The 20,337-nt window shown below is 41.2% G+C and overlaps 1 protein-coding gene across 1 annotated transcript in view; it reads right to left on the bottom strand.

Annotated features, from left to right (window-relative positions):
• LOC133561726 (WD repeat-containing protein 26-like) overlaps positions 1–14,178 on the bottom strand; it is a 50,137-nt gene extending 35,959 nt beyond the window's left edge. Inside the window, exons 1-4 of the mRNA XM_061915210.1 lie at positions 13,592–14,178; positions 9,373–9,472; positions 9,214–9,270; positions 1,441–1,577 (exon numbers count right to left, since the gene is read on the bottom strand). Coding sequence (XP_061771194.1) covers positions 1,441–1,577; positions 9,214–9,270; positions 9,373–9,472; positions 13,592–13,821 — 524 coding nt within the window. The 5' untranslated portion in view covers positions 13,822–14,178. The remainder of the gene's footprint in view (positions 1–1,440; positions 1,578–9,213; positions 9,271–9,372; positions 9,473–13,591) is intronic.
• Positions 14,179–20,337: the final 6,159 nt, after the last annotated feature.

Raw genomic sequence — 20,337 nt, 5'->3', positions numbered from 1 at the left:
GGGTCAATACATGACCAGGGTCTTGGGGTCATGACATGACCATGGTCTTGGGGTCATGACATGACCTGGGTCTTGGGGTCAATACATGACCAGGATCTTGGGGTCATGACATGACCTGGATCTTCGGGTCATGACATGACTTGGGTCTTGGGGTCAAGACATGACCTGGGTCTTGGGGCCTTGACATGACCTGGGGTCATGACATGACCCGGGTCTTGGGGTCATGACATTACTTGAGTCTTGGGGTCAAGACATGACCAGCGTTCTAGGGTCATGACATGACCTGCGTCCTAGGATCATGACATGACCTGGGTCTTGGGGTCATGACATGACCTGTTTTGGAGTCATGACAAGACCGGGGTGTTGGGGTCATGACATGACCTGGTTCTTGGGGTCATGACATGACCTGGGTCTTGGGGTCATGACATTACCTGGGTGTTGGGGTCAATACATGACCTGGAGTCAAAACATGAACTGCGTCCTAGGGTCATGACATGACCTTGGTCTTGGGGTCAAGACATGACCTGGGTCTTCGGGTCATGACATGACCTGGGTCTTGGGGTCATGACATGCCCTGGGTGTTGGGGTCAAGACATGACCTGGGTCCTAGGGTCATGACATGAGCTGGGTCTTGGGGTCAAGACTTGACCTGGGTCTTTGGGTCAAGACATGACCTGCATCCTAGGGTCATGACATGACATGCGTCTTGGCGTCATGACATGACCTGGGTCTTGGGGTCATGACTTGACCTGGGTCTTGGGGTCTGGACATGACTTGGGTCTTGGGGTCAAGACATGACCTATGGTCATGACATGGCCTGCATCCTAGGGTCATGAAATTACCTGCGTCTTAGGGTCATGACATGTCCTGGGTCTTGGGGTCAAGACATGACCTGGGTCTTGGGGTCATGATATGGCCTGGGTCTTGGGGTCATGACAAGACCTGGGTCTTGGGGTTAAGACATGACCTGGGTTCAAAACATGACCTGTGTCCTAGGGTAATGACATGACCTGGGTCTTGAGGTCATGACATGACCTGGGTCTTGGGGTCAAAACATGACCTGGTGTCATGACATGACCTGCGTCTTGGGGTCATGACATGACCTGGGTCTTGGGGTCATGATATGACCTGGATCTTGGGGTCAATACATGACCTGGGTCTTGGAGTCATGACATGATCTGGGTCTTGGGATCAAGACATGACCTGGGGTCAAGACATGATCTGCGTTCGAGGGTCATGAAATGACCTGCGTCTTGGGGTCATGACATGACCTGGGTCTTGGGGTCATGATCAATCAATCCATCAACCAATGTTTATTTATATAGCTCTAAATCACAAGGGCTGCACAAACCACAACGACATCCTCGGTAGAGCCCACATAAGGGCAAGGAAAAACTCACACCCAATGATTAACATTGCAGCCATGGAGGAGAAACTGACCCGCTCAGCACGTGAATGCGCTCTGTGTTGAACTTGAGAGGAGTGAGTTCGGCCCTGAGGACCTGCAGAGCCTCCAGGACTTTGCCATCTTCCAAGAACTCCAAGTACTTCTGCTGCAGCAGCAGGAACTTCATGCGCTGCAAGGACAGAAGAACTTTTAAAACATTAATGATTTCTTTATTTATTTTCTCCTCCCACACATTCTGACTCTGCAAACATCTTCAGCACTGACACACTTTGTTTCAATCTTTTCTCATCCTGGACCAACTCACAAGTCATCTTCTCATCCTGGACCAACTCACAAGTCATCTTCTCATCCTGGACCAAGTCACAAGTCATCTTCTCATCCTGGACCAAGTCACAAGTCATCTTCTCATCCTGGACCAACTCACAAGTCATCTTCTCATCCTGGACCAACTCACAAGTCATTTTCTCATCCTGGACCAACTCACAAGTCATCTTCTTGTCCTGGACCAACTCACAAGTCATCTTCTCATCCTGGACCAACTCACAAGTCATCTTCTTGTCCTGGACCAACTCACAAGTCATCTTCTTGTCCTGGACCAACTCACAAGTCATCTTCTCATCGTGGACCAACTCACAAATCATCTTCTCATCCTGGACCAACTCACAAGTCATCTTCTCATCCTGGACCAACTCACAAGTCATCTTCTCATCCTGGACCAACTCACAAGTCATCTTCTCATCCTGGACCAACTCATAAGTCATCTTCTCATCCTGGACCAAGTCACAAGTCATCTTCTCATCCTGGACCAACTCACAAGTCATTTTCTCATCCTGGACCAACTCACAAGACATCTTCTCATCCTGGACCAACTCACAAGTCATCTTCTTGTCCTGGACCAACTCACAAGTCATCTTCTCATCCTGGACCAACTCACAAGTCATCTTCTCATCCTGGACCAACTCACAAGTCATCTTCTCATCCTGGACCAACTCACAAGTCATCTTCTCATCCTGGACCAACTCACAAGTCATTTTCTCATCCTGGACCAACTCACAAGTCATCTTCTTGTCCTGGACCAACTCACAAGTCATCTTCTCATCCTGGACCAACTCACAAGTCATCTTCTTGTCCTGGACCAACTCACAAGTCATCTTCTTGTCCTGGACCAACTCACAAGTCATCTTCTCATCGTGGACCAACTCACAAATCATCTTCTCATCCTGGACCAACTCACAAGTCATCTTCTCATCCTGGACCAACTCACAAGTCATCTTCTCATCCTGGACCAACTCACAAGTCATCTTCTCATCCTGGACCAACTCATAAGTCATCTTCTCATCCTGGACCAACTCACAAGTCATCTTCTCATCCTGGACCAACTCACAAGTCATCTTCTCATCCTGGACCAACTCATAAGTCATCTTCTCATCCTGGACCAAGTCACAAGTCATCTTCTCATCCTGGACCAACTCACAAGTCATTTTCTCATCCTGGACCAACTCACAAGACATCTTCTCATCCTGGACCAACTCACAAGTCATCTTCTTGTCCTGGACCAACTCACAAGTCATCTTCTCATCCTGGACCAACTCACAAGTCATCTTCTCATCCTGGACCAACTCACAAGTCATCTTCTCATCCTGGACCAACTCACAAGTCATCTTCTCATCCTGGACCAACTCACAAGTCATCTTATCATCCTGGACCAACTCACAAGTCATCTTCTCATCCTGGACCAACTCACAAGTCATCTTCTCGTCCTGGACCAACTCACAAGTCATTTTCTCATCCCGGACCAACTCACAAGTCATCTTCTTGTCCTGGACCAACTCACAAGTCATCTTCTCATCCTGGACCGACTCACAAATCATCTTCTCATCCTGGACCACCTCACAAGTCATCTTCTCATCGTGGACCAACTCACAAGTCATCTTCTCATCCTGGACCAACTCACAAGTCATCTTCTTGTCCTGGACCAACTCACAAGTCATCTTCTTGTCCTGGACCAACTCACAAGTCATCTTCTCATCCTGGACCAACTCAAAAGTCATCTTCTCATCCTGGACCAACTCACAAGTCATCTTCTTGTCCTGGACCAACTCACAAGTCATCTTCTCATCCTGGACCAACTCAAAAGTCATCTTCTCATCCTGGACCAACTCACAAGTCATCTTCTTGTCCTGGACCAACTCACAAGTAATCTTCTCATCCTGGACCAACTCACAAGTCATCTTCTCATCCTGGACCAACTCACAAGTCATCTTCTCATCCCGGACCAACTCACAAGTCATCTTCTCATCCCGGACCAACTCACAAGTCATCTTCTTGTCCTGGACCAACTCACAAGTCATCTTCTCATCCTGGACCAACTCACAAGTCATCTTCTCATCGTGGACCAACTCACAAGTCATCTTCTCATCCTGGACCAACTCACAAGTCATCTTCTCATCCTGGACCAACTCACAAGTCATCTTCTTGTCCTGGACCAACTCACAAGTAATCTTCTCATCCTGGACCAACTCACAAGTCATCTTCTCATCCTGGACCAACTCACAAGTCATCTTCTCATCCCGGACCAACTCACAAGTCATCTTCTCATCCCGGACCAACTCACAAGTCATCTTCTTGTCCTGGACCAACTCACAAGTCATCTTCTCATCCTGGACCAACTCACAAGTCATCTTCTCATCGTGGACCAACTCACAAGTCATCTTCTCATCCTGGACCAACTCACAAGTCATCTTCTCATCCTGGACCAACTCACAAGTCATCTTCTCATCCTGGACCAACTCACAAGTCATCTTCTCATCTCGGACCAACTCACAAGTCATCTTCTTGTCCTGGACCAACTCACAAGTCATCTTCTCATCCTGGACCAACTCACAAGTCATCTTCTCATCCTGGACCAACTCACAAGTCATCTTCTCATCCTGGACCAACTCACAAGTCATCTTTTCATCCCGGACCAACTCACAAGTCATCTTCTTGTCCTGGACCAACTCACAAGTCATCTTCTCATCCTGAACCGACTCACAAATCATCTTCTCATCCTGGACCAACTCACAAGTCATCTTCTCATCGTGGACCAACTCACAAGTCATCTTCTCATCCTGGACCAACTCACAAATCATCTTCTTGTCCTGGACCAACTCACAAGTCATCTTCTCATCCTGGACCAACTCACAAGTCATCTTCTCATCCCGGACCAACTCACAAGTCATCTTCTTGTCCTGGACCAACTCACAAGTCGTCTTCTCATCCTGGACCGACTCACAAATCATCTTCTCATCCTGGACCAACTCACAAGTCATCTTCTCATCGTGGACCAACTCACAAGTCATCTTCTCATCCTGGACCAACTCACAAGTCATCTTCTTGTCCTGGACCAACTCACAAGTCATCTTCTCATCCTGGACCGACTCACAAATCATCTTCTCATCCTGGACCAACTCAAAAGTCATCTTCTCATCGTGGACCAACTCAAAAGTCATCTTCTCATCCTGGACCAACTCACAAGTAATCTTCTCATCCTGGACCAACTCACAAGTCATCTTCTCATCCTGGACCAACTCACAAGTCATCTTCTCATCCTGGACCAACTCACAAGTCATCTTCTCATCCCGGACCAACTCACAAGTCATCTTCTTGTCCTGGACCAACTCACAAGTCATCTTCTCATCGTGGACCAACTCACAAATCATCTTCTCATCCTGGACCAACTCACAAGTCATCTTCTCATCCTGGACCAACTCACAAGTCATCTTCTCATCGTGGACCAACTCACAAATCATCTTCTCATCCTGGACCAACTCACAAGTCATCTTCTCATCGTGGACCAACTCACAAGTCATCTTCTCATCCTGGACCAACTCACAAGTCATCTTCTTGTCCTGGACCAACTCACAAGTCATCTTCTCATCCTGGACCAACTCACAAGTCATCTTCTCATCCCGGACCAACTCACAAGTCATCTTCTCATCCCGGACCAACTCACAAGTCATATTCTTGTCCTGGACCAACTCACAAGTCATCTTCTCATCCTGGACCAACTCACAAGTCATCTTCTCATCGTGGACCAACTCACAAGTCATCTTCTCATCCTGGACCAACTCACAAGTCATCTTCTCATCCTGGACCAACTCACAAGTCATCTTCTCATCCTGGACCAACTCACAAGTCATCTTCTCATCCTGGACCAACTCACAAGTCATCTTCTCATCCTGGACCAACTCACAAGTCATCTTCTCATCCTGGACCAACTCACAAGTCATCTTCTCATCCCGGACCAACTCACAAGTCATCTTCTTGTCCTGGACCAACTCACAAGTCATCTTCTCATCCTGGACCAACTCACAAGTCATCTTCTCATCCTGGACCAACTCACAAGTCATCTTCTCATCCTGGACCAACTCACAAGTCATCTTCTCATCCCGGACCAACTCACAAGTCATCTTCTTGTCCTGGACCAACTCACAAGTCATCTTCTCATCCCGGACCAACTCACAAGTCATCTTCTCATCCTGGACCAACTCACAAGTCATCTTCTCATCCTGGACCAACTCACAAGTCATCTTCTCATCCCGGACCAACTCACAAGTCATCTTCTTGTCCTGGACCAACTCACAAGTCATCTTCTCATCCTGGACCAACTCACAAATCATCTTCTTGTCCTGGACCAACTCACAAGTCATCTTCTCATCCTGGACCAACTCACAAGTCATCTTCTCATCCCGGACCAACTCACAAGTCATCTTCTTGTCCTGGACCAACTCACAAGTCATCTTCTCATCCTGGACCGACTCACAAATAGTCTTCTCATCCTGGACCAACTCACAAGTCATCTTCTCATCCTGGACCAACTCACAAGTCATTTTCTTGTCCTGGACCAACTCACAAGTCATCTTCTCATCCTGGACCAACTCACAAGTCATCTTCTCATCGTGGACCAACTCAAAAGTCATCTTCTCATCCTGGACCAACTCACAAGTCATCTTCTTGTCCTGGACCAACTCACAAGTAATCTTCTCATCCTGGACCAACTCACAAGTCATCTTCTCATCCTGGACCAACTCAGAAGTCATCTTCTCATCCCGGACCAACTCACAAGTCATCTTCTCATCCCGGACCAACTCACAAGTCATCTTTTTGTCCTGGACCAACTCACAAGTCATCTTCTCATCCTGGACCAACTCACAAGTCATCTTCTCATCCTGGACCAACTCACAAGTCATCTTCTCATCCTGGACAAACTCACAAGTCATCTTCTCATCCTGGACCAACTCACAAGTCATCTTCTCATCCTAGACCAACTCACAAGTCATCTTCTCATCCCGGACACACTCACAAGTCATCTTCTTGTCCTGGACCAACTCACAAGTCATCTTCTCATCCTGGACCAACTCACAAGTCATCTTCTCATCCTGGACCAACTCACAAGTCATCTTCTCATCCTGGACCAACTCACAAGTCATCTTCTCATCCTGGACCAACTCACAAGTCATCTTCTCATCCTGGACCAACTCACAAGTCATCTTCTCATCCTGGACCCACTCACAAGTCATCTTCTCATCCTGGACCAACTCACAAGTCATCTTCTCATCCCGGACCAACTCACAAGTCATCTTCTTGTCCTGGACCAACTCACAAGTCATCTTCTCATCCTGGACCAACTCACAAGTCATCTTCTCATCCTGGACCAACTCACAAGTCATCTTCTCATCCTGGACCAACTCACAAGTCATCTTCTCATCCTGGACCAACTCACAAGTCATCTTCTTGTCCTGGACCAACTCACAAGTAATCTTCTCATCCTGGACCAACTCACAAGTCATCTTCTCATCCTGGACCAACTCACAAGTCATCTTCTCATCCCGGACCAACTCACAAGTCATCTTCTCATCCCGGACCAACTCACAAGTCATCTTCTCATCCCGGACCAACTCACAAGTCATCTTCTCATCCCGGACCAACTCACAAGTCATCTTTTTGTCCTGGACCAACTCACAAGTCATCTTCTCATCCTGGACCAACTCACAAGTCATCTTCTCATCGTGGACCAACTCACAAGTCATCTTCTCATCCTGGACCAACTCACAAGTCATCTTCTCATCCTGGACCAACTCACAAGTCATCGCTTATCCTGGACCAACTCACAAGTCATCTTCTCATCCTGGACCAACTCACAAGTCATCTTCTCATCCTGGACCAACTCACAAGTCATCTTCTCATCCTGGACCCACTCACAAGTCATCTTCTCATCCTGGACCAACTCACAAGTCATCTTCTCATCCTGGACCAACTCACAAGTCATCTTCCCATCCTGGACCAACTCACAAGTCATCTTCTCATCCTGGACCCACTCACAAGTCATCTTCTCATCCTGGACCAACTCACAAGTCATCTTCTCATCCTGGACCAACTCACAAGTCATCTTCCCATCCTGGACCAACTCACAAGTCATCTTCTCATCCTGGACCAACTCAAAAGTCATCTTCTCATCCTGGACCAACTCACAAGTCATCTTCTCATCCTGGACCAACTCATAAGTCATCTTCTCATCCTGAACCAACTCACAAGTCATCTTCTCATCCTGGACCAACTCACAAGTCATCTTCTCATCCTGGACCAACTCACAAGTCATCTTCTCATCCTGGACCCACTCACAAGTCATCTTCTCATCCTGGACCAACTCACAAGTCATCTTCTCATCCTGGACCAACTCACAAGTCATCTTCCCATCCTGGACCAACTCACAAGTCATCTTCTCATCCTGGACCCACTCACAAGTCATCTTCTCATCCTGGACCAACTCACAAGTCATCTTCTCATCCTGGACCAACTCACAAGTCATCTTCCCATCCTGGACCAACTCACAAGTCATCTTCTCATCCTGGACCAACTCAAAAGTCATCTTCTCATCCTGGACCAACTCACAAGTCATCTTCTCATCCTGGACCAACTCACAAGTCATCTTCTCATCCTGGACCAACTCACAAGTCATCTTCTCATCCTGGACCAACTCACAAGTCATTTTCCCATCCTGGACCAACTCACAAGTCATCTTCTCATCCTGGACCAACTCACAAGTCATCTTCTCATCCTGGACCAACTCACAAGTCATCTTCTCATCCTGGACCAACTCAAAAGTCATCTTCCCATCCTGGACCAACTTACAAGTCATCTTCTCATCCTGGACCCACTCACAAGTCATCTTCTCATCCTGGACCAACTCACAAGTCATCTTCTCATCCTGGACCAACTCACAAGTCATCTTCCCATCCTGGACCAACTCACAAGTCATCTTCTCATCCTGGACCAACTCAAAAGTCATCTTCTCATCCTGGACCAACTCATAAGTCATCTTCTCATCCTGAACCAACTCACAAGTCATCTTCTCATCCTGGACCAACTCACAAGTCATCTTCTTGTCCTGGACCAACTAACAAGTCATTTTCTTGTCCTGGACCAACTCACAAGTTATCTTCTCATCGTGGACCAAGTCACAAGTCATCTTCTCATCCTGGACCAACTCACAAGTAATCTTCTCATCCTGGACCAACTCACAAGTCATCTTCTCATCCTGGACCAACTCACAAGTCATCTTCTCATCCTGGACCAACTCACAAGTCATCTTCTCATCCTGGACCAAGTCACAAGTCATCTTCTCATCCTGGACCAACTCACAAGTCATCTTCTCATCCTGGACTTGAATGTACTCGATGCGTACTTGATGTGTACTTGAGTGTACTTGATGTGTACTTGAGTGTACTCGATGTGTACTTGATGTGTACTCGATGTGTACTCACGACAATAGCAGTAGGAGAATGCATCAGTGCCTTGAGCTCGTTGAGGTCACTCTCAGCCTGAATTCAGAGGGAAATCAGTTACTTATGACCAAAAGTGATTTGAAAAGTTGTAGTATTTCTTGCTAAGTACACTCATGAAAGTACACTCATGCAGTTCACCTTGTCCCATTCTCCTTCAATCACATGGTTGCGAAACCTGGTGGCGGAGGGATGTTCCAGCCTGCAGCCGGACTCTTGCATCAGCAGGTCAACCGTCTGACTACAAACATCACGTGTAAAAGTAATCATACTGGCATGTTGATGTAAACATGGTAAATAAAGTAGTCATAAAGGCATGTAAACAATGTAAATAAAGTAGTCATAATGGCGTGTAAACATGGTAAATAAAGTAGTCATAATAACGTGTAAATATGGTAAATAAAGTAGTCATAATAACGTGTAAATATGGTAAATAAAGTAGTCATAATGGCGTGTAAACATGGTAAATAAAGTAGTCATAATGGCGTGTAAACATGGTAAATAAAGTAGTCATAATGGCGTGTAAACATGGTAAATAAAGTAGTCATAATAACGTGTAAATATGGTAAATAAAGTAGTCATAATGGCGTGAAAACATGGTAAATAAAGTAGTCATAATGGCGTGTAAACATGGTAAATAAAGTAGTCATAATGGCGTGTAAACATGGTAAATAAAGTAGTCATAATGGCGTGTAAACATGGTAAATAAAGTAGTCATAATGGCGTGTAAACATGGTAAATAAAGTAGTCATAATAACGTGTAAATATGGTAAATAAAGTAGTCATAATGGCGTGTAAACATGGTAAAAAAAGTAGTCATAATGGCGTTTAAACATGGTAAATAAAGTAGTCATAATGGCGTGTAAATATGGTAAATAAAGTAGTCATAATGGCGTGTAAACATGGTAAATAAAGTAGTCTTAATGGCGTGTAAACATGGTAAATAAAGTAGTCATAATGGCGTGTAAACATGGTAAATAAAGTAGTCATAATAACGTGTAAATATGGTAAATAAAGTAGTCATAATGGCGTGTAAACATGGTAAATAAAGTAGTCATAATGGCGTGTAAACATGGTAAATAAAGTAGTCATAATAACGTGTAAATATGGTAAATAAAGTAGTCATAATGGCGTGTAAACATGGTAAAAAAAGTAGTCATAATGGCGTTTAAACATGGTAAATAAAGCAGTCATAATGGCGTGTAAATATGGTAAATAAAGTAGTCATAATGGCGTGTAAACATGGTAAATAAAGTAGTCTTAATGGCGTGTAAACATGGTAAATAAAGTAGTCATAATGGCGTGTAAACATGGTAAATAAAGTAGTCATAATAACGTGTAAATATGGTAAATAAAGTAGTCATAATGGCGTGTAAACATGGTAAATAAAGTAGTCATAATGGCATGTAAACATGGTAAATAAAGTAGTCATAAAGGCATGTAAACGATGTAAATAAAGTAGTCATAATGGCGTGTAAACATGGTAAATAAAGTGGTCATAATGGCGTGTAAACATAGTAAGTAAAGTAGTCATAATGGCGTGTAAACATGGTAAATAAAGTAGCCATAATGGCGTGTAAACATGGTAAATAAAGTAGCCATAATGGCGTGTAAACATGGTAAATAAAGTAGTCATTATGGCGTGTAAACATGGTAAATAAAGTAGTCATAATGGCGTGTAAACATGGTAAATAAAGTAGTCATAATGGTGTGTAAACATGGTAAATAAAGTAGTCATAATGGCGTGTAAACATGGTAAATAAAGTAGTCATAACGGTGTGTAAACATGGTAAAAAAAGTAGTCATAAGAGCATGTAAACAATGTAAATAAAGTAGTCATAATGGCGTGTAAACATGGTAAATAAAGTAGTCATAATGGCATGTAAACATGGTAAATAAAGTAGTCATAATGGCATGCAAACATGGTAAATAAAGTAGTCATAATGGCGTGTAAACATAGTAAATAAAGTAGTCATAATGGCGTGTAAACATGGTAAATAAAGTAGTCATAATGGCGTGTAAACATGGTAAATAAAGTATTCATAATGCCATGTAAACAGTAAATAAAGTAGTCATAATGGCGTGTAAACATGGTAAATAAAGCAGTCATGATGGCGCGAAAACAAGGTAAACAAAGCAGTCATAATGGCGTGTAAACATGGTAAATAAAGTAGTCATAATGGCGTGTAAACATGGTAAATAAAGTAGTCATAATGGCATGTAAAAATGATTTTTAAAAAAATAGTCATAATGGCATGCAAACATGGTAAATAAAATAGTCATAATGGCGTGTAAACAAGGTAAACAAAGCAGTCTTTAATGGCGTGTAAACATGGTAAATAAAGTAGTTATAATGGCATGTAAACATGGTAAATAAAGTAGCCATAATGGCGTGTAAACAAGGTAAACAAAGTAGTCATAATGGCGTGTAAACCTGGTAAATAAAGTAGTCATAATGGCGTGTAAACACTGTAAATAAAGTAGTCATAAGGGCATGTAAACATGATAAATAAATTATAAACATGGTAAATAAAGTAGTCATAATGGCATGTAAACATGGTAAATAAAGTAGTCATAATGGCATGTAAACATAGTAAATAAAACAGTCATAATGGCGTGTAAACATGGTAAATAAAGTAGTCATAATGGCGTGTAAACATGGTAAATAAAGTAGTCGTAATGGCATGTAAACATGGTAAATAAAGTAGTCATAATGGTGTGTAAACATGGTAAATAAAGTAATCATAAATGCGTGTAAACATGGAAAATAAAGTAGTCATAATGGCGTGTAAACATGGTAAATAAAGTAGTCATAATGGGTTGTAAAAATGGTAAATAATGCAGTCATAATGGTGTGTAAACATCGTAAGTAAAGTAGCCATAATGGCGTGTAAACATGGTAAACAAAGTAGTTATAATGGCATGTAAACATGGTAAATAAAATAGTTATAATGGCATGTAAACATGGTAAATAAAATAGTCATAATGGCCTGTAAACATACTAAATAAAGTAGTCTTAATGGCGTGTAAACATGGTAAATAAAGCAGTCATGATGGCGTGTCAACAAGGTAAACAAAGCAGTCATAATGCCGTGTAAACATGGTAAATAAAGTAGTTATAATGGCATGTATAAATATGGTAAATAAACTAGTCATAATGGCGTGTAAACATGGTAAATAAAATAGTCATAATGGCATGTAAACATGGTAAATAAAGTAGTTATAATGGCATGTATAAATATGGTAAATAAACCAGTCATAATGGCGTGTAAACATGGTAAATAAAATAGTCATAATGGCATGTAAACATGGTAAATAAAGTAGTCATCATGGCGTGTAAACATGGTAAATAAAGTAGTTATAATGGCATGTAAACATGGTAAATAAAGTAGCCATAATGGCGTGTAAACGAGGTAAACAAAGTAGTCATAATGGAATGTAAACCTGGTAAATAAAGTAGTCATAATGGCGTGTAAACATGGTAAATAAAGTAGTCATAATGGCATGTGAACATGGTAAATAAAGTAGTTATAATTGAATGTAAACATGGTAAATAAAGTAGTCATAATGGCGTGTAAACATGGTAAAGTAGTCATAATGGTGAGTAAACATGATAAATAAAGTAGTCATAATGGCATGTAAACAAAGTAAATAAAGTAGTCATAATGGCGTGTAAACATGGTAAATAAAGTAGTTATAATGGCATGTAAACATGGTAAATAAAGTAGTCATAATGGTGTGTAAACATGGTAAATAAAGTAGTCATAATGGCGCGTAAACATGGTAAATAAAGTAGTCATAATGGCGTGTAAACATGGTAAATAAAATAGTCATAATGGCATATAAACATGGTAAATAAAGTAGTCATAATGGTTTGAAAACATGGTAAATAATGTATCCATAATGGCGTGTAAACATGGTAAACAAAGTAGTCGTAATGGCATGTAAACATGGTAAAAAAAAGTAGTCATGATGGCATGTAAACATGGTAAATAAAGTAGTCACAATGGCATGTATACATGGTAAATAAAGTAGTCACAATGGCATGTAAACATGGTAAATAAAGTAGTCATAATGGCGTGTAAACATGGTAAATAAAGTAGTCATAATGGCATGTAAACATGGTAAATAAAGTAGTCATAATGGCATGTAAACATGGTAAATAAAGTAGTCATAATGGCATGTAAACGTGGTAAATAAAGTAGTCATAATGGCATGTAAACATGGTAAATAAAGTAGTCATAATGGCATGTAAACATGGTAAATAAAGTAGTCATAATGCCATGTAAACATGGTAAATAAAGTAGTCATAATGGCATGTAAACATGGTAAATAAAGTAGCCATAAGATGTTGACTTACTTGAGCCCTAAATCGTGTAAATGTTGTCCGATGAGTCTAATGACGTCATCTTCGCACTGAGACAAGCACTTCTTCTTCTTCTTGACAAAACATTTGCTGTCTGCGGGTGTTGTTGATGTTTTCTTGTTGTTGTTGTTGTTGTCGCTGACCGACAGTCCGTTGGCACGCGCCGCTGCGGGTTCTCCGTTCTGGGTTCCGTTCCTGCACGGCTCGTCCCCGTTAGCTTGCATGTTAGCCTCGCACCGAGAACAAGAAGAAGACGAAAAACAACAAACAAACAATAACACCAACACCAACAACAACAACCGGCGAGGCCTACTGAGCCAGATGCCGCACCGGGCTGTCGTGTCACCTCACGGCCGCGTCTGATGCTCGACTGGCGGGGTGTCTGCCACGATAAAAAAAAGGGGCAAAATTGCACTCGGAGGAGCAGAAAGCCAAAATGTGGAGTTATGTAAACAACAACATGTTGTTTACTGTCGCTGTCATGTCGCGCCTGGAATCTTGTTGTTGTTATTGTTATTGTTGATGTCGAGCAGCCGCAGTCCTGCTCGCGACTTACGCAGTGACGTCAGCGGACATGTCTGCCCGCCCTGTGCGCGCGCACATGCCATCCGCCGACGAGCGGCGGGGCCGCCATCTTGAAGCGGTCATCTCAGACTATTAGACTCACTTTTGATTGTCACTCAACTTTACAGTACAGGTAAGAAGGTGGCATTAGCTCATGGTAGTGCAGGATAAAGGAGCAATAAGGTGCAGATATAAATAAACAGATGACTGTACAGATACATATAATGCACGTTTATGGATGTATGTTATATTGTCTTTAAATTCCAGCCAGTTAGTCAGTTTTTGGGAGGAACTGAGGAGGATTATTTTGATCATACTTGCCAACTTTGAGACCTCCGATTTCGGGAGGTGGGGGTATCTTTTTTAATTATATATATATATATATATATATATATATACACACATATAAATAAAATAAATACTTAAATTTCAGTGTTCATTTATTTACTCAAAAGACGGCGTGTAGCAATGGAAGAGTGGCCTTGCGCAACCCGAGGGTCCCTGGTTCAATCCCCACCTAGTATCAACCTCGTCACGTCCGTTGTGTCCTGAGCAAGACACTTCACCCTTGCTTCTGAAGGGTGCTGGTTAGCGCCTTGCATGGCAGCTCCCTCCATCAGTGTATGAATGGGTAAATGTGGAAGTAGTGTCAAAGCGCTTTGAGTACCTTGTAGGTAGAAAAGCGCCGTACAAGTACAACCCATTTATCATTTATTTACATATACACACAGATAACACTCATCTACTCATTGTTGAGTTAAGGGTTTAATTGGCCATTGTCCTATTCTCTGTCACTATTTTTCTAACTATATGCATGTACAGTAGATGGCAGTATTGTCCTGTTTAAGAGTGTCACAACATTGCTGTTTACAGCAGACGACTGCTTTACGGTAGACGAAAACGTGACTGCTGTTGTTGTGTTGTTACCACACAGGGAGGACGTTGATGAGACTGCCTAACAATAAACCCACATAAGAAACCAAGAACTCACCCTCGATCATTCTACAGTTATAAAGACATTGGGCAGGCACGCTGTTTATATTGTGGGAAAGCGGACGTGAAAACAGGCTCCGCCTGAATTTCGGGAGAAAATTTGTCCCGGGAGGTTTTCGGGAGAGGCGCTGAATTTCGGGAAAATCCGGGAGTGTTGGCAAGTATGATTATGATGCCTTCAAGAGTCCTACGGCCTGAGGGAAGACGCTGTTACACAACCTGGAGGTTTTTCTACGGAACCTCTTTCTGGATTCCAGCAGTGAAAACAGTCCTTGGTGGGGGTGGGAGGAGTCTCTGCAGATTTTCTGAGCCCTGGTCAGGCAGCGGCTTTTTGCCATCTCCCGGATAGGAGGAGGAGGAGTCCTGATGATCTTTTCCGCCGTCCTCACCACTCTCTGCAGAGACTTCCAGTCCGATGCCCTGCAGGCTCCAGTCCAGACAGAGATGCAGGTGGTCTCTGTAGAACATGCTGAGGAAGCTGTGCTCTTTTCATCCCACGCAGAAAGTACGTGCGCTGCTGAGCTCTTTTTACAAGAGCTCCGGTGTGTAGGGATCAGGTCATCTTGTCAGTTATCTGCACCCCCAGGAACTTGGTGCTGCTTACCAACTCCACTGTTCTGCTGTTTAAGAAATGCAGTACAAAAACTAAACTATTTTGATTGTCAGTGTTACTAAAACAACGCTCTCGTTTGAGTCACACATTAAGAGCATTACTAAAACAACACTCGTTTGAGTCACACATTAAGAGCATTACTAAAACAACGCTCTCGTTTGAGTCACACCTTAAGAGCATTACTAAAACAACGCTCTCGTTTGAGTCACACATTAAGAGTGTTACTAAAACAGCTCTAGTGGTCCGGCGGGGGAGTAATTGTAACTAAATGTTATGTTATCACTGCACCTTAACTGTAATCTAAATGTTATGTTATCACTGCACCTTAACTGTAATCTAAAAGTTGTTATCACTGCACCTTAAATGTAATCTAAATGTTAAATTATCACTGCACCTTAAATGTAATCTAAATGTTAAATCATCACTGCACCTTAAATGTAATCTAAATGTTATCACTGCACCTTAACTGTAATCTAAATGTTATCACTGCACCTTAAATGTAATCTAAATGTTAAGTCATCACTGCACCTTAACTGTAATCTAAATGTTAAATCATCACCGCACCTTAACTGTAATCTAAATGCTGTTATCACTGCACCTTAACTGTAATCTAAATGTTATGTTATCACTGCACCTTAACTGTAATCTAAAAGTTGTTATCACTGCACCTCAAATGTAATCTAAATGTTAAATTATCACTGCACCTTAAATGTAATCTAAATGTTATCACTGCACTTTAACTGTAATCTAAATGTTAAATCATCACTGCACCTTAAATGTAATGTAAATGTTATCACTGCACCTTAAATGTAATCTAAATGTTGTGTTATCACTGCACCTTAAATGTAATCTAAATGTTTAGTCATCAATGCAATTTAACTGTAATGTAAATGTTATCACTGCACCTTAACTGTAATCTAAATATTATGTTATCACTGCACCTTAACTGTAATCTAATTATATGTTATCACTGCACCTTAACTGTAATCTAAATGTTATGTTATCACTGCACCTTAACTGTAATCTAAATGTTAAATTATCGTTGTACTTTAACTGTAGTCTAAATGTTATGTTATCATTGCACCTTAACTGTAATCTAAATGTTAAATTATCACTGAATTTAAACTGTAGTCTACGTGTTATGTTATCACTGCAATTTAACTGTAATCTAAATGTAATGTTATCACTACACTTTAACTGTAATCTAAATGTTAAATTATCACTGCACTTTAACTGTAATTTAAATGCTATCACTGCAATTGAACTGTAATCTAAATGTTATGTTATCACTGCAATTTAACTGTAATCTGAATGTTATGTTATCACTGCACTTTAACTGTAATCTAAATATTAAATTATCACTGCACCTTAACTGTAATCTAAATGTTATCACTGCAATTTAACTGTTATTTTAATGTTATCACTATAATTTAACTATAATCTAAATGTTATATTATCACTGCACCTTAAATGTAATCTAAATGTTAAATTATCACTGCACTTTAACTGTAATCTAAATGTTACGTTATCACTGCACCAGGACTGTAATCTAAATAATATGTTATCACTGCACCTTAACTGTAATTTAAATGTTGTTGTCACTGCACCTTAACTGTAATCTACATGTTGTTATCACTGCACTTCAACTGTAACCTTTTCTGTAATTTAAATGCTATCACTGCACCTGAAATGTACTCTAAACACGGAAGTGAAGCACCCACCACTCACCTCTAGAAGGAAGCACACAGCAGGTTTTTGCTGCATGGATGCCCCTCCCACCTCCAAAGACATGCACCTGGGGATAGGTTGATTGGCAAAACGAAATGATCCCTAGTGTGTGGATATATATATATATATAATTATTTATATAGATATATCAATATATATATTTATGTGTACATATGTATATATGTATATATACATATATATATATATATATATATATATATATATATATATATATATTAACATAATTGAATATTGATATATATAATCCCATCAAACATTGCAGAAAATTTAAAAGGAAGTTGTGGTTAATTATATCATGTATAATTATTGTTAGAATAATTGTTTCTAAATTATCAAAAAAAACTTTGTATTACATTTTGTTCCTGACAAGAAGACAAAAAGCTGTCTTAGAAACCAACCAAGAAGAAGGCTCGTAAAAGTCCACTGGGACTTGATGGGACAGATGGCAGGATCTGCCCAACTTCCAGAGGCACTCTTTTTGAAGTATTTTACAAACACTTTTTGAACTATTTTATGGAACTTTCTTTGAACTATTTTATGGGACTCTCTTTGAACTATTTTATGGAATTATTTTTTAACTATTTGAAGAACTGTCTTCGAACTGTTCCGTAACCGAAGGCAACGCTGTTTACAACCCACTTCCTTTAGGAGGTAGCTGTGGGAAGGAAGGGGGAGAAAGTCAAATAAAGAAGGAGGAGTACAATCTTTGGGCAGAGCGTGGTGCAGGACTGTACAGAGAGTACAGTGGCCCTGTCTCTCCTCAGATCTGAGTGCAAATTTAATTCTGTCTCTGTTTGATTCTTTGCCTATTGTCTTGTTCAATTAATGTCATCAGTGTTTGAACCTGACAATTATCTTATAGGATTGGAAGTAGCATGTGTTTGTATTTGGTCACAGAATCTTTTAAAAGTATTCTACTACTAAGGTCAAAGTGCAAAGGTCCATTACTGGCACTGTAGTGGATCTCCACAGGATATTGGGAATCTGATAAGAATGTAGGTGTCAGGATTAGGAGGAAGATTAGAAGACATTAGCAATACCTGGTAGAAGGTCCACAGATAGGGACAGAGGATAGGGGTCGAAGGTCACCTGACATAAACTAACTACAGGAATAATGGCAAAGAAAGATAGACAGGTCTGGTATGAAGATTAGACCCACAAGGAGAGGCGGTCTACAATAAATTATATTTAAACACAGTGTGCCGACAGGACAGCAGACTGAAGAGATTGGACACACTTCTTCTCCTAGAGCTGCTGTTCTAGTCGCTGAAACAAATAAAGCTTTCTGTCCGACGTTTCCTCTTGGCGTCTCCTTGGCTCATCACCCATCACACCAAAATCAAACGTACAAACCCTGTTTCCATATGAGTTGGGAAATTGTGTTAGATGTAAATATAAACGGAATACAATGATTTGCAAATCATTTTCAACCCATATTCAGTTGAATATGCTACAAAGACAACATATTTGATGTTCAAACTGATAAACATTTATTTATTTTTTTAAATAATCATTACTTTTAGAATTTGATGCCAGCAACACGTGACAAAGAAGTTGGGAAAGGTGGCAATAAATACTGATAAAGTTGAGGAATGCTCATCAAACACTTATATGGAACATCCAACAGGTGTGCAGGCTAATTGAGAACAGGTGGGTGCCATGATTGGGTATAAAAGCAGCTTCACAAAGAAGGATGGGGTGAGGGTCACCACTTTGTAAGCAAATTGTCGAACAGTTTTATAACAACATTTCTCAACGAGCTATTGCAAGGAATTTAGAGATTTTACCATCTATGGTCAGTAAAATCATCAAAAGGTTCAGAGAATCTGGAGAAATCACTGCACGTAAGCGATGATATCACGGACCTTTGATCTCTCAGGCGGTACTGCATCAAAAACCGACATCGGTGTGTAAAGGATATCACCACATGGGCTCAGGAACACTTCATAAAACCACTGTCAGTAATTACAGTTGGTCGCTACATCTGTAAGTGCAAGTTAAAACTCTACTATGCAAAGCCAAACCCATTTATCAACAACACCCTGAAATGCCGCCGGCTTCGCTGGGCCCGAGTTCATCTAAAATGGACTGATGCAAAGTGTAAAAGTGTTCTGTGGTCTGACGAGTCCACATTTCAAATTATATTTGGAAACAGAGTATGCGGTGTCTTCCAGCACAAAGAAGATAAACATTCGGATTATTACAGGCGCAAAGTTGAAAAGCAATCATCTGTGATGGTATGGGGGTACATCAGTTCCCAAGGCATGGATAATTTACACATCTGTGAAGGCACCATTAATGCTGAAAGGTCCATACAGGTTTTGGAGTAACATATGTTGTCAACCAAGCAATGTTATCATGGACGCCCCTGCTTATTTCAGCAAGACAATGCCAAGCCACGTGTTACAACAGCATGGCTTCGTAGTAAAAGAGTGCGGGTACTTTCCTGGCCCGCCTGCAGTCCAGACCTGTCTCCCTTGGAAAATGTGTGGCGCATTCTGAAGCGTAAAATATGACAGCGAAGACCCTGGACTGTTGAACGACTGAAGCTCTACATAAAACAAGAATGAGAAAGAATTCCACTTTCAAAGCTTCAACAATTAGTTTCCTCAGTTCCCAAACGTTTATTGAGTGTTGTTAAAAGAAAAGGTGATGTAACACAGTGGTGAACATGCCCTTTCCCAACTACTTTGGCACGTGTTGCAGCCATGAAATTCTAAGTTAATTATTATTTGCAAAAAAAAAAGTTTATGAGTTTGAACACCAAATATTTTGTCTTTGTAGTGCATAAGTTGAATATGGGTTGAAAATGATTTGCAAA

The sequence above is a fragment of the Nerophis ophidion genome, linkage group LG11 (assembly GCF_033978795.1).
Source record: "Nerophis ophidion isolate RoL-2023_Sa linkage group LG11, RoL_Noph_v1.0, whole genome shotgun sequence".
NCBI lineage: Eukaryota > Metazoa > Chordata > Actinopteri > Syngnathiformes > Syngnathidae > Nerophis > Nerophis ophidion.
The sequence above is the reverse complement of the archived record's forward strand: the minus strand, read 5'-3'. Positions and strand labels throughout refer to the sequence as shown.